The sequence below is a fragment of the Artemia franciscana genome, chromosome 18 (genome assembly GCF_032884065.1).
Source record: "Artemia franciscana chromosome 18, ASM3288406v1, whole genome shotgun sequence".
Lineage (NCBI taxonomy): Eukaryota > Metazoa > Arthropoda > Branchiopoda > Anostraca > Artemiidae > Artemia > Artemia franciscana.
Genome location: NC_088880.1, coordinates 21,725,398 through 21,741,102, shown reverse-complemented (window position 1 = coordinate 21,741,102; position 15,705 = coordinate 21,725,398). Strand labels below are relative to the sequence as shown.

General features: G+C 33.1%; 1 protein-coding gene across 1 annotated transcript in view; it reads right to left on the bottom strand.

The window, feature by feature from the left end:
• The window catches only part of LOC136038749 (protein smoothened-like), a gene marked incomplete in the record, with an annotated part of 120,216 nt that overhangs the window by 81,104 nt on the left and 23,407 nt on the right, over positions 1–15,705 (bottom strand). The window contains 2 exon segments of the mRNA XM_065722106.1: positions 3,953–4,128; positions 5,944–6,150. Of these exon segments, the coding sequence (XP_065578178.1) occupies positions 3,953–4,128; positions 5,944–6,150 (383 nt within the window).

The following is a 15,705-nucleotide window of genomic DNA, read 5'->3' as shown; positions in this document are numbered from 1 at the left end:
TTTCAACTGGAGGTCCCAAACTGGAATCAACATTCGCTTCATGCATATCCCTTTACTGAGTCCCCCCCATGGGAAATGAGTCCTCCAAGCTGTCAAGTAGAACTTATCTCTATTAGTAAAGATTTGATTCCTAATTATGAGATCCAGACTATTTTGGCTGAACACATCTCAAAGGCCTACCCCAACTATAGAAAAATATATACTGATGGATCCGTCCAGAGGGAAAGAGCTGGAGCAGGAGCATGTATCCCATCCCTGAATTTGAATATTTATTCTCCTCTCCCATTGGGATCTTCTATCCTGTCTGCTGAATTATGTGCCATCCGCCTGGCCTTGGATGCTCTTATAAATTATAACATTGAATCTGAAAATATACTCTGTCTCTCTGACTCTAAATCAGCATTACTACTGATCCAAAATATTAATAGAATTGCTAATGACAAAGATTTATATAATATTAGAAGACAGCTTCTTAATCTTAAGATCAAGGAAAATGAAGTTTATTTTCAACATGTTCCTAGTCATAAAGGTATAAAATATAATGATATGGCTGATTCTCTAGCAGCAAAGGCTTCCATGTTATCTCCTAGTCCTTCCTCTGACCTCAATTCACGAGATATTATCAGGCAAAGATCCAAAGTTAATCACAGTACATTAATGTTATCTCCATTTCATACAAGATTAAATACAGTGCTATATTACCGACTGAAATCAGGTGCCCTACTTCTAAATAGCTTGTTATTTAATTGGAAGCTATATCATTCCCTTTTATGCCGAGTCTGCTTTTCAGCAGATGAAACAATCCAGCATATTTTATTTGATTGCCAGGCTCAGAGTGAGGAGACTGTTGCTCTTAAGCGTTTCTGCTCCTTGGCTAAGATTCCAAATACTTATACAGCTATCCTGGATTCTAACCTGCCATGGGAAATTGATCGTAAGATATTTAAGGCAGCAATTGATACCTTAAAGAAGAGAAATATTGTTTAATAAGGATTAAAGCTTGAAGAAGTCAATTTTTAATGGGACGCAATTTATCCATAGTTTTTGATTGTGCAGAAGAGAGCGGGAATGAGTAGGAAGAGCCGTATTGGTACCGGCCGGCCTAGTGCCTTAAACTGCTGGGGACAGGTAGCTCAGGTACTCGCACTTCCCACAATCAATAACAGTTTATTATTGTTCATAATCGTATATATCCATTGTTCGCAGACTGGAGCAGAATAGCGCTTCCAGTAGCTAGTTTTTCTGAAGAAGAAGTCAAAGAGGTGAAAGGACTTGTTGTTAGTCCATATACCTCCCTACAATTTTTGGAACTGGAACTACCTAACCGAAATCAGCCTTCTTGAAGCGTGCGCCATATAAAAATGCTTCAAGAGTGAATAAATTCATTTTAGTATATTTATTTAAAAATTTGGGGTTTTGATTAAGATTGGAAATAGCAAAAATTTTCCTTTAAACATTTTGATAATAAACTATGGCAATTACCAAAATAATTTTTTAACTTTTAAAATACTTTCAACAAAGCTCACTTTAAATTTTATTTTAACCAAAGACAAAATTACCCTCTCTAAGCAAACTAAGCAGATTGATACGCTAAGAGAAAGAAATGAAAACGCGTACTCGAAGTTCAGACACAAAGTATATGGAGATAGTTTTCTAACCCTCATATTACAAAAAAAAATCCATGTTCCTAGGGGTGCGATGTTCAAAGTTCCTAAGCTTACATTCATCTGTTTTTGAATTATTTACATGTTGTTTTTCCATTTTTTCCCTTGCTTCATAGTGCTTTTTCTTCTTTTTTTCGTATTCGATGTTTGATCGTATAGAGTCTTCATTTTGTCTAGTTGACTATTTCTACTTATGATATTTTTAATATTGTTGGTAATATTTTTTTTAACATTGTTGGTAATTTTAATTGGTTGACTGTCTGTTGGATCATTTTTTTTTTTTTTATAAAGTGCAAATTTGTTTAGAATTGCTACTTTGTAAATAAATTTTTTTATTTTGGAGAACAATATTGAACAAAGTCATAACTGTATCACAGAACAATAATAAATTACTGCTACTACTCCTATTACTAAACAGCCTACATCAGCACGAAACTGCCTGAGGCCAACACAGCTACGCAAGCTCCACCTCCACCCCAATATAATCAAAGTCCAGCCAAATTTGATGAGCAGTAGAATCTAGTGTCTTAGTCTAGCTTTTTGGGTACCCTAATACAGTGCAGTCTCTAGAGGAGGAGGGGATTCCGAATTTGATGTTATCAAATTACATGGTAAAATTCTAGTTAATTGACTTCTTGCTATCTCGGAAAGGGTTTAGGTTAGGAAAATGAAACTTTCAGGGGTGGGTCTACAGGCTAAAGTATGTCCCTGGAAGGTATTTTAAAGTAGCTACTTCCACTCCTTCTCCCTCTAGACTGCCCTAAAATTTGCCTACATGACAGGTTTATACCTATTGAAATTTTCAGTTTCTAGTTGCTTTTTCTCTGCCTTTAGTTCTGAAAATGCAATTCCTGTTATTTGAGTAAAATTTTGAGCCATATCAATGTTGTTTTTTTTCAAAACTTAGGAAATGTATTTGCAAGTCTTTAAAACACTATAAAATGGGATTGAGCAGAGTTTTAAAGCTGAAAACAATTTTGTTGTACTTCAATTAAGCAGAAGATCTCTTTTGCAAGGTTTCACTTTTATAACACACATATTTTTAAAGGTCATCAAAGGTCAGGGCCTTCTAGAGGGAGAAGGAGTGGAGCTAGGTACTTCAAAATACCTTCCTGGGACATACTTTAGCCTATAGACCCATCCCTGAAAGTTTCATTTTCCTAACCTAAACCCTTTCCGAGATAACAAGAAGTCAATTAACTAGAATTTTACCAATTACATATTATATAATTAGTATATTATATAATGAGTATATAATAATACTACATAATTACATATGACATAAACAAAAGTGTCAGATTTCAAGCCAGTTTCGTGGGAACTAAGTGCTGGTGTTTTAATTGTGTCTTTTAAGATCAACAGTCAATCCGACATATGTGAGAGAGTGAAATGATATCCCTAAAAAATTTCAAACGGACATAACCAGAAGATATTGTCATATCTCATCCAAACTTGATAAACAAGGATAAGCGCACCAGTGTAGCCCACCGGAAGTCCAAACTCGATCCAAAGTTATTTGGACAGGTGAAGTCAGGTTAACCTTTTTTTAAAACAAATTTCACTCCTTTGTTATTCAAATGGTTTTACATGCAGTAATAATAGTAATTTTAGCTAACGAGTTTTAGCAGAATACAGAAGTTATTCTTAAAAAAGAGTAGGTATGTAGTAGTTGCACTTATGGTAGGAGTAACCACACAATAATGTTCCTATATTCCAACTCACATGACCTCCATTTGTGATCAACAACTTCAGAAAACTTTAAATACCAACTTTACAAAAAAGCGACGTCATTTGTAAAATAAGTACTTAATTTATATTAATTCTGAACTTCATATTTCAACATTAGTCTAGGATCTGTAGTCAACCGGCTGAGAAATCCTTGAATACCAAATTTGAGGGAATTCACAAGTTGTGGAATATGAACTTTCCTTTTTTTCTACGTACAAAATTAAAATTGTAATCTTTGTGGCCTTCGATAATTAATATTTAATCATTTAGGTTGATCCCCTAAAAAATCATGAGTCCGGAACATTTACCTGTTTCTTTGATAAACAAATGGACTATTCCTAAGAAAATTTCAAGGGATTGAATCTTACAGAGCTACTACCTATCCTAAATAATTTGTTTAGGAGGAGAAGATGACAGTAAGGATTTTTTGATTTAAAGAGTCTTTGAGGAAATTGTACTTGGAACTATTTAGTTGTTATTTCTTCAATTGTCTTGTGTCAAAGTGAAGCCAGTAAAAAAAAAATACAGAGAAGAAAAATCATCTTAATAAAACAGTTTACCTAACCGGTTCTGCCTTCCGAGCAGTGCCATCTTTCCAGCAAGTAATTGCGTCTCTCATCCCAGGGTAAAATGACCAGAGCCAAACCATATTTGCCGTGAAAAAGCACAAATTTAGATAAAACACCATGACTGAAGGAAATCTTTTTGCGTTTTTCCAATCCAAAAAATAGGTAGCCTATTAAAGGATAGAATCTAATTAATCACAGTCTTTAGCTTAATCTGGGAGTAAAAATAAAATGATTAAATACATAAAATAAAAAGCTACTGAGACTAATGGTAATTCCTGAAACACTAGTGCCTTAGCCGGTGAAAGCGCTAACATGCCATGAAAAACATTTCTGTTTATTGTTTTTTTCTTAAGTAGAACAAATATTTCTAACAGAGCACTTTTTAGCTCCTGTTTGAACCTTCATATAAACTTCTTTTTTGTTTAAGAAAAGACACCAAGACAATAAAATCGAAAAACAGAGTTGTTGAAAAGCATCCCAATCGTTTCAGCTGTATTACATTGTAATTTAAAAGAACATTTGTATTGTACTGTTATTGTATGAAGTGGATCTTAACTATACTTGTAGCGGATTGTTATTTATTTTACCCCTCACACTTTTTTTTTTTAAATCTACGTATACGTCGGTGGCCCATCTAAAGGGGCGGCTATTGGATGTCAAAACTTTTGTTTCTAAAGTATGGCTCATAATGGCACAGCATTGAATCAGGAGCTAAGCAGGGTTGTGTTGTATCCCCATTTATAGCAAAGGCAGTGGGAGAACACGGAATTAAATGGGGAAATAAAAATTACCTGGACTTAGATTATACTGATAATTTAAACATCCTAAATAAAAATGTGAGCAAAATGAATGAACTTTTAGAGGTTTTGCGAATTCAGTGTGCTAGAATAGGTTTGAAATTAATGTTAAGAAGACTAAGTCATTAAAGCCAGGAGTAAGTGAAGATAAAAAGGTAACGCTGGGTAAAGAAAAGACTGATAAAGTGGAGAGCTTCACATACCTAGTTAGTATCATTAGTAAAGATGGTGGGTGCAGTGAAGATGTTAAAAGTAGAATAGCCGAGACCCAGGGTGTTTTTCCAGACATAATTACTAGACCTTTCAACAATGCTGAACAAAATAGTTCTCATAAAGTTTCGATTAGATACGTATTGGGGAATGATAGGCTTGGGGGGGGGGGCTGATTATCCTCCCTTCACTTTTGATTCTTAAAAAGGGCACTAAAAATTCCGAATTCCAGTCGAATGAGCTCTGTCTGATCCAAAGTTTATACGACTATACGTTCCATAAAAACCTTATATGTCCCGGACATAATTTACAACCCTTGTCCATGGGCTCTGGGGGATTGTGTCAACCCTAAAGACACTCTTATTTGACTTTTGGACTATTGGTAACAAAATGGCTTTCTCGCAATTTCAATTGAATGCTTTTTGGGAAAAGAGGATATCAGAGAGGGGGGCTAATTGCTCTCCATAATTTTTGACTCTTAAAAGGAAACTAGAAATATTCATTTCAAATTAAATGAGCATCTTCTAAAGCTCACATGACCACCCCTTCCATAAGACCTTATATGCCACTGGAGAATAACTTACAACCCTCCCCCCCCCCCGACTCTGGAGGATTCTGTCCACCCCGAAGGCCTTATTACATGATCTTTGGACTATTTTTGTAAAAAAAGAAGTAAATGTAACCAGAATTTTTCCGTTACCGCAAATTTCACAGAAATGTTTGCAGAAATAACAAGCAGTAAAAACCTTGTTGAAAGTGAAAAAAAAGAACAATACAAATACTTATTTTCCTATGAATAAAATAAGTTAATTTTCTAAATAAAAAGTTTCTGCAAGTTTCCACTTTTTCTTGATTTTGTTTTCTAAATAGTGTCCATTCAAACAGAAATAAAATAAGTTGGTAACAAGACATCGATGTAAGATTAACCGATATGAATAAACAAAAAAATTCAACGGGATTCGTTTTAAAAGTTACCATTACGAAGAAATTAGCAAGCAGTGAAGGGAGTATTCCAAAGAAGGTTAATGCCCTGATATAGTCCAATTCTTCTGTAGAGTAGTGCGGCGGCTCACAAGGTAGACCACATCCGTCAACGCCATCTAGCATACTAATCGTATTTTCTACTTCGATGAGCGGCGCTTTACATTTCCCAGGTAGGGTCTTCATGTTTTGAAATTCATTCTAAAAAAATTCTAACTATAAATTAAGCGTAATAAGAGACCCATTTACAGATAAGGAATAATAGTACCGCTTCTCTGTTTTTTTTTTACCTAATAAGTAATTTTAGGATTTTGTCAAATATTTTATATTATTGTACATTACGAATTTCGGAGAGTCAGCATATCTTATTCCCAAGCTTGAAAGCTTCATCACACTAGTTAAAAATAAAAAAGGATTTCAAAAAACGTGTTAAATGATTAGAATATCGGCCGTATCTTAGCGCCCATTCCAAGAAAACTTGAAGCTCAATTATGCGTCTATTTCCCCTAGCAACATGAAAGTTATATGAGTATATCGGCCCACAAATTTGATAATAATTAAAACATCAAAAGATTGGCTTTTTATGCTGATTTCAAATATATAGAATTCAGTAGGATTATCATTATTCATAAAAAGCTACGAACTTAAGAAAATTTGCTTTAAATTAAACAAAAAGGGGAAATACCCCCAAAAAGCCAAGCAATATCAATGAAAATCACACCATCGGATCCATCATATTAGAGAACCCTACAGTAGAAGTCTCAAGTGACTATCTATAAAAACGTGGAATTCTGTGTTTTCGCCAGAAGAAATATCACGGAGACGTGTTTTGGGGGATTTTCCATAGGCATGATCGTATCAAACCAATGGCTCTAAAAGATTGAGAGGGCTCATTCAAGCGGAAGTGAAAATTTTAGTGCCCTTTTTAAGTGACCAAAAAGATTGGAGGGCAACTAGTCCCGCTCCCACGCTCCTTTCATTCCCGAAGACATTCCATCAAAATTTGGAAACAGATATTTTGGTTCAGCATAATGCAAGGTCCAAACTACCGCCCATGGGAAGGGGTTCCGAGTTTTTTTACCCATTGTTTACATACCCCCCTTGCCCATTGTTTAGTTTTTTCAACTGAAAGTTAGGAGCAACATTAAAACCCAAAACGAACAAAAATTATCCCGTATATTAGGGGGGCTGCCTCTCATACACGGAATAATTGCTGTTTGCTTCAAGTTTTAATGTTGCTCTTTACTTTCAGTTTAAAAGACTTGTTTTTTTATCTTATTGATAATAAAGAAGTAGGATAAAGAAGTAGGGCAATCATCTAAAAGCTACATCAGAAGGAGAATTTTTGCCGAGCAAAGTGGACTTCTTACCCCGAAAAGTGGGTGTAAATAAATCTTTTTTTTTTCTTATGCAAACTGCACGATATAAAAGAATATATATATATATATATATATATATATATATATATATATATATATATATATATATATATATATATATATATATATATATATATGTATATATATTTATATATATATATATATATATATATATATATATATATATATATATATATATATATATATATATGTATATATATTTATATATATATATATATATATATATATATATATATATATATATATATATATATATATATATATATATTTATATATATATATATATATATATATATATATATATATATATATATATATAAATATATATACATATATATATATATATATATATATATATATATATATATATATATATATATATATATATATATATAAATATATATACATATATATATATATATATATATATATATATATATATATATATATATATATATATATATACACCCTCCCAGGAAGTTCCCATTTCCTTTAAATCTTTTTATGACGTCCTCCCACCCACGACAAGGACGAATTGCTTTCCATTTAGCCCTAAACGGTTGGCCGAAAAGGACAATCTTCGGCAATCTGTCATCCTTCATCCGCACAACGGGCCCTAGCCATTTCAAACTTTCTTTCATTATAGCCCTAGAAAGAGGGATTGAACCACATTTTTTGTACAGCCTACTGTTTGAAATACGGTCAGTCAGCCGGGTACCCAGAACAATCCGTAGGCAATTTTTCTGGAAAATGTCTAGCAAATTTGTATCCAGTTTTCAGAGCACCCGTGCTTCCGAACCATATTTGACCACTGTCATCACTGTAGCTCCTAATATTCTAATCTTGGATTGCAGACTTACCTACCTATTCTTCTAAACTTATTTTAACAGTGAAAAAAACACCCTGAGCCTTGGCTATTCTACTTTTAACTTCTTAACTGCTCCCATCGTCGCTTAGTAGTAATAATACTACTGAGCTAAGTGGAGCTGCCCACCTGATCAATCTTTTCCTTATCCAACGTTACCTATTCCCTATTTATTCCTATTCTTAGTGACTTAGACTTCTTCACATTAATTTTCAAACCTATTCTAGCACCCTGAACTCACAAAACCTATAAAAGTTCATTCATTTTGCTCACATTTACATCAAGGAGGCTTAAATTATCAGCATAATCTAAGCCCAGGAGAGTTTTCCTTCTCATTTAACTCCGTGGTCTCACATTGCCTTTCCTGTGCTCCTTAAGACAAAGTCCATCAAAATTATCCATATAAAGGGGGATAGAACACAACCCAGCGTAACTCCTGATTTAATAAAAAACCAGCTGCTAACCTCATATCCTACCTTAAACGCAGCAGTGTTATTCTCGTACATAGCAATAATGACTTTAATCTATTTGTCTGGTAAACAATACAAGAATTAGGCACTTCTCAATTATTAATCCAAAAGTGAAAATTTGGTCGACACATCCTCTACCGTTTCTAAAACCCCACCATTCTTCTTTTAAAATTCTGTCTACAGCATATCTGAGTCTAAAAAGCATCATATTACAAAATAATTTACTACCTACAGAGACCAGACTTCCGTCGATAATTATCACACTCACTCTTATAACCTTTCTTATAAAGTAGTTTAATTAAGGTTTTCCTAAAATCATTAGATACTTCCCCTTTTTCAAAAATCAAATTCACAATCTTCAGTAACTTATTTCTAACCATAGAGCCACCATATTTAAGAAATTCATTTACAACACTATCAGCACCTGGAGCCTTATTATTTTTTAATTTTTTAGTACTTCTTTTTTCTAATTCTTCCTCAAAAAACAAATCTTCCTTCATATCCAAGGTACCACAAACTTTTCTTCATTTTCCTCATTTTCCTTTTTTTCCCAAACTCATTTTCCTCTATATCTTTTCCTGCAACTATATCTCGGTTTAGCACGCTCCCAAATCGTTCTGTCCATCTCTCTTTAACTCTTTCTTTATCACTAATTGTGGCCCCGTCCCTATCTTTAGCTGGTAAAAGTCCGGATTGACTACTCCCTCTCTATCTATTAACATGACAGTACAATATTTTACTATTATGTCGTCTCGCTGCATCCTCCAGATCCTCGACGATTTTATTCATGACCTCTACTTCACGCCTCCTTGATTCATATTTTGATGCTTTCTCCACTTTCTTTACATTCCTTTGGCCTTCACATGATTTACCACCCAAATAATTTTTGTACAAGCCCCTTCTCCTCTCTATCAAACATAAACCTTTTTCTTTAATATTCCTAGTTGTAGTCCTAACTTTCTTCCCTAAGACACCATCAGAAACTTCACAAGTAGTTTTCCTAAAATTATTCCAACCATCTTCCACATTGTCAAATTACCAACCCTCAAGTTTAGTATTCAACTGTTCCTGGAAAGTTTCTCTCAAATTTTCGTCCTGAGTCTACCAACACCATAGCTACCTGAGAGGTAGTTACCCTACCTAAATTTCACCTTTAAGTTAACCCCAAGAAACTACTAGATGGTGATCTTTACTGTTAACATCAATAACAACACTCCTATATACCCCAGGATCTTGTATTGATCGTGCCAGTCTTCGGTTTACTATAACATAATCAATAAGGTTTGATGTCTAACCATCAAGGGAATACCATGTTAACTTATCCATGTTATGAGGGGTCTTATTCCTCCTCCACCTGTATTTGTGGCCCATGGCGAGGGTGCCCCAACTTCTATTATGGACCGCAGGGACAAGGTCCGCTTTTTGAAAGAAAAAGCAGTGTCACAACAGCAAATGACACTTGACTAACGAAATAAAATGGAAATAATACTAAATAAAGGTTTATCTATATATATAAAAATAAGTTGTCTGTCTGTGGATGGGTCAGGTGACGTCACCTGAAAAAACTGGATCAGGTGACGTCAAAACTGAAAAAACTAAAAAAAGGCAAAAACTACAAAAAAAACTAAAAACTAATAAAAAAAATAAAAAAGCTAAAAAACTAAAAAAACTAAAAAAAGGCAAAAACTACAAAAAAAACTAAAAACTAATAAAAAAGCTAAAAAACTAAAAAAACTAAAAAAAGGCAAAAACTACAAAAAAAACTAAAAACTAATAAAAAAAATAAAAAAGCTAAAAAACTAAAAAAACTAAAAAAACTAAAAAAAGATAAAAAACTAAAAAAACTAAAAACTAAAAAAAACTAAAAAAAAGGAAAAAACTGAAAAATAAGCTAAAATAAAGGTAAAAACCAATAAAAAACTAAAAAAAAAACTGAAAAAACTAAAAAAAGGCAAAAACTACAAAAAAACTAAAAACTAATAAAAAAAGTAAAAAAGCTAAAAAACTAAAAAAACTAAAAAAACTAAAAAAAGGTAAAAAACTAAAAAAAATAAAAAATAAAAAAAAAACTAAAAAAAGGAAAAAACTGAAAAATAAGCTAAAATAAAGGTAAAAACCAATAAAAAACTAAAAAGAAAAAAAGGAAAAAACTAAAAAAAATTTTCATCTAAAAAACTAAAAAAAACTAAAAAAGGTAAAAACTAAAAGAAGACCAGGACATAAGTAACAAAAAAAAACTATCTATATATATAAAAATAAGTTGTCTGTGGATCTGTGGATCGTGGATCAGGTGACGTCACCTGAAAAAACTGGATCAGGTGACGTCAAAACTGAAAAAACTAAAAAAAGGCAAAAACTACAAAAAAAACTAAAAACTAATAAAAAAAATAAAAAAGCTAAAAAACTAAAAAAACTAAAAAAAGGCAAAAACTACAAAAAAAAAACTAAAAACTAATAAAAAAGCTAAAAAACTAAAAAAACTAAAAAAAGGCAAAAACTACAAAAAAACTAAAAACTAATAAAAAAAATAAAAAAGCTAAAAAACTAAAAAAACTAAAAAAACTAAAAAAAGTAAAAAACTAAAAAAACTAAAAACTAAAAAAAACTAAAAAAAAGGAAAAAACTGAAAAATAAGCTAAAATAAAGGTAAAAACCAATAAAAAACTAAAAAAAAACTGAAAAAACTAAAAAAAGGCAAAAACTACAAAAAAACTAAAAACTAATAAAAAAAGTAAAAAAGCTAAAAAACTAAAAAACTAAAAAAACTAAAAAATCTAAAAATCTAAATAAACTAAAAAAGAAAAAAAAAAGGAAAAAAATAAAGGAGAAAAACAAAACTGAAAAACGAATGTATATACAGACCGGTACACCGGGATACAAATGACGACCGGGACACAGGGAATATAAATGACGACCGGGACACAGGGACACAACTACAACGGGGACACCGGGGGAAACAGGGGGATATAAATGACGACCGGGACAAAAAAACTAAAAAGAAAAAAAAACTAAAAACTAATAAAAAAACTAAAAAATCTAAAAATCTAAATAAGCTAAAAAAGAAAAAAAAAAGGAAAAAAATAAAGGAGAAAAACAAAACTAAAAAACGAATGTATATACAGACCGGGACACCGGGATACAAATGACGACCGGGACACAGGGAATATAAATGACGACCGGGACACAGGGACACAACTACAACGGGGACACCGGGGGAAACATGGGGGATGTAAATGACGACCGGGACACCGGGACAGGGAATGGTCGATTAGCAATCACCATCAACAAAGCTCAAGGGCAATCATTAGAATCATGAGGTATAGATCTGAATACAGATTGTTTTCCCATGGACCATTATATGTTGCATGTTCAAGAGTCGGTAAACCTGACAATCTATTTATATGCAAAGACAATGGGACAGCAAAGAATGTTGTATATTCGCAAGTTTTACGTAGTTAAAACCATATATATATATATATATATATATATATATATATATATATATATATATATATATATATATATATATATATATATATATATATATATATATATATATATATATATATATATATATATATATATATATATATATATCTATATTCACAGGTGGGACATAGGGACACAACTACAATGGCGCGTAACTATTATGGCGCGTAACGACTTACGCGCGCGGGGGGGCTTGGGGGGGCGCGAAGCGCGCCCACCAACTAGGTGTTGGGGTGGCGCGAAGCGCCACCCCAACAGCTAGTATATATATATATATATATATATATATATCTATATATATATATATATATATATATATATATATATATATATATATATATATATATATATATATATATATATATATATATATATATATTTCAAGATGAAATTTTAGTTTCAAAACAAATTATATGAAATCAATACCCAGACATTTCAAGGATGAAAAAGAAAAGAATTCAATTCAAGTTGATCTTTCAACTTAAAAGAGGGGGACATCGAGGGGTATATCGAAAGAATGATCTTTCGATCAATTTCGATTATTGATCGAGTTCGAAAACCAATGTTCGATTTTCGAGCTAATATAAAACGACAGTCCAGTTACACCAAGACAATTCAAAAATGAATTATAATTTATCAGTATGGATGTTTTTATTAAAAACATCCAACAGACCAATTAAGCTCACCTTAAACTCAGCACACTGTTTCCACAGAAAAAAAATTTAGATCTTTTTTAATTTTTTATGAACTGTGATGGATATTAAGAGAACATAGAAGATTTTTGTTAGCTAAAGAGCCTGTAGAGGCTCTTTTGCTAGTATATTGCCAACGATCCAGTTAAGTATAACTGGATGGGAAATGGGGATTGCAATGATGATTGTCATGTCGCTTAAATATGTTTGATAACTGAGAAAAAAGTGGAGGGAAATGAGGAAATTAAACTGACACCCAAAGTGTCACATAATATATTTTTGTGATATATTTTACACAAAAAGTGTACAAGTTGGCAACCCTGCTTTGGACCAGCATAATATCAGGAAGGGATATTTGATATATAATTCTCCGAATTACCATCATCCTTCCAAACAATATAGTTTGTTACCTTATGCTAGCGTAGTGGAAATATCTGGACCTTACTGGTAAAGGGTTTTAGGTTCAATCCCGTGCAGAGCGAGGAAGTGTCACACGTATACGATTTATCAAAAAAAATTTAAACTATAGTTTTAATTTTTTTAATTTTAATTATAATTCTTTTAATGCATAATATGGTTAAAACCAATAGTTCAAAGAGTGATTTTTTGTTTTGTTTGGAAATTTAGAAGCCTTATCTGACATTTTAAAATAATTGCCATCTGCCTGAATTAATGAACAGCATTCAAAGTGATAGCATATAAAGTATCTCAAATGATATATTGTTGGCAAGTTGAAAAAGATGAATAAGAATCGGAATTTCAAGGTCAGTTTTTAAGAAAAGATGGATACTGAGGATAGATTGGAAAGAATGTGGATATTGACTGGATAGAGGAAAAAGTAGAATAGCGTGGAATCAAGATGGTTTGGAAAAATTTCTAAAAGGAAGGGAAAACTATTTAATTCTAATACAGGGTTTTTAAATTTTTGAGCTGGTAAAATGGGCCGAGTGACAAATGAACGAAACAAAAATCTTTAGCATTATGAATGAAAAATCTTGTTCAAAATACCAGAAACATAAAACTAAAAAATCGGAGATGAGAAATCTTGTCTAACTATTTGGTATATTGGTACGTTAAATCAAACAGTTCGTGGTAACGAACTGTAGTAAGGAGCGACCCGGCTCAATAGTAAACGAAACTCTAAAAAACGGAATTTCGATGCTAAAAGATATATATAAAAAAATTGGACTTTTATGCTGATTTTAAATATATAAGTTTCATCGAATTTAGTCTTTGTCATCAAAAGTAACGAGCCAGAGAAAATTTGCCTTATTTTGGAAAATAGGGGGCAACACCCCCTAAAAGTCATAGGATCTTAACGAAAATCACATCATCGCATTCAGCGTATCAGAGAACCCTATAGAAAAAATTTCAAAGTCCAATCTACAAAAATGTGGAATTTCGTATTTTTTGTCATAAGACAAATCACGGATGCTTGTTAATTTCTTTGTTTTTTTTCCCCCAGGGGTGATCGTATCAACTGAGTGGTCCTAGAATGTCGCGAAAGGGCTCATTTTAACGGAAATCAAAAGTTCTAGTGCCCTTTTTACGTGACCAAACAAATTGGAGGGCACCTAGGCCCCCTCCCACACTCTTTTTTCCCAAAAGTCACCGGATCAAAATTCTGAGATAGCCATTTTATTCACCATAGTCGAAAAACCTAACAACTATGTCTTTGGGGACGACTTACTCCCCCAGAGTCCCCGAGGGAAGGGCTGCAAGCTACAAAATTTGACCTGTGTTTACATATAGTAATGGTTACTGGTAAGCGTACAGACGTTTTCGGGGAGATTTTTTGGTTTAGGGGGTGTTGGGTGTGGGGGGGGGGGGGGGTACGTGGGAGGATATTTCCATGGAGGAACTTCATGGGAGGGGGTGCAGGATTTTCTAGCAGTATTTAAAAAAACAATGGAAAAATAAATATGAAAAGTTTTTTTTCAACTGAAAGTAAGGACCAGCATTAAAACTTAAAACGAACAAAAATTATTACGGATATGAGGGGTTTACCTCCCCGTAATACCTCACTCTTTACGCTAAATTACTTTTAGTAATTTCAACTGTTTATTCTACGGCCTTTGTGATTCAGAGGTCATTTTTAAAGAATTGGGACAAAATTTAAGCTTTAGTGTAAAGAGCGAAGTATCGACGAGGGGTGGACCCCCTCATATACGCAATAAAAACATACGAATATAGAAGTTTGTTACGTAAGTTAATTCGTAAGTTACGTATATTTCTTACCAATGAAAATGTTCGTGAAAAAGATTAAAAGTTCTAGTTGCCTTTTTAAGTGATCAAAAAATTGGAGGGCAACTAGGCCTCCTCCCTCGCTATAAGACAAATCACGGATGCGTGTTTATTTGTTTGTTTGTTGTTTTTTTTTCCCAAGGGTTATCGTATCGACCAAGTGGTCCTAGAGTGTTGCAAGAGGGCTCATTCTAACGGAAATGAAAAGTTCTAGTGCCCTTTTTAAGTGACCAAAAAAATTGGAGGGCACCTAGGCCCCCTCCCACGCTCATTTTTTTCCCAAAGTCAATGGATCAAAATTTTGAGATAGCCATTTTGTTCCGCGTAGTCGAAAACCATAATAACTACGTCTTTGGGGATGACTTACCCCCTTACAGTCCCTGGGGGAGGGGCTGCAAGTTACAAACTATGACCAATGTTTACATACAGTAATGGTTACTGGGAAATGTACCGACGTTATCAGGCGGATTTTTTTTGGATTGGGTGTGGGGTTCAGGGGAGGGGGCTATATGGGAGGATCTTTCCTTGGAGGAATATTTCATGGGGGAAGAGACATTCAATGAAAAGGGCGCAGGATTTTCTAGCATTACTATTTT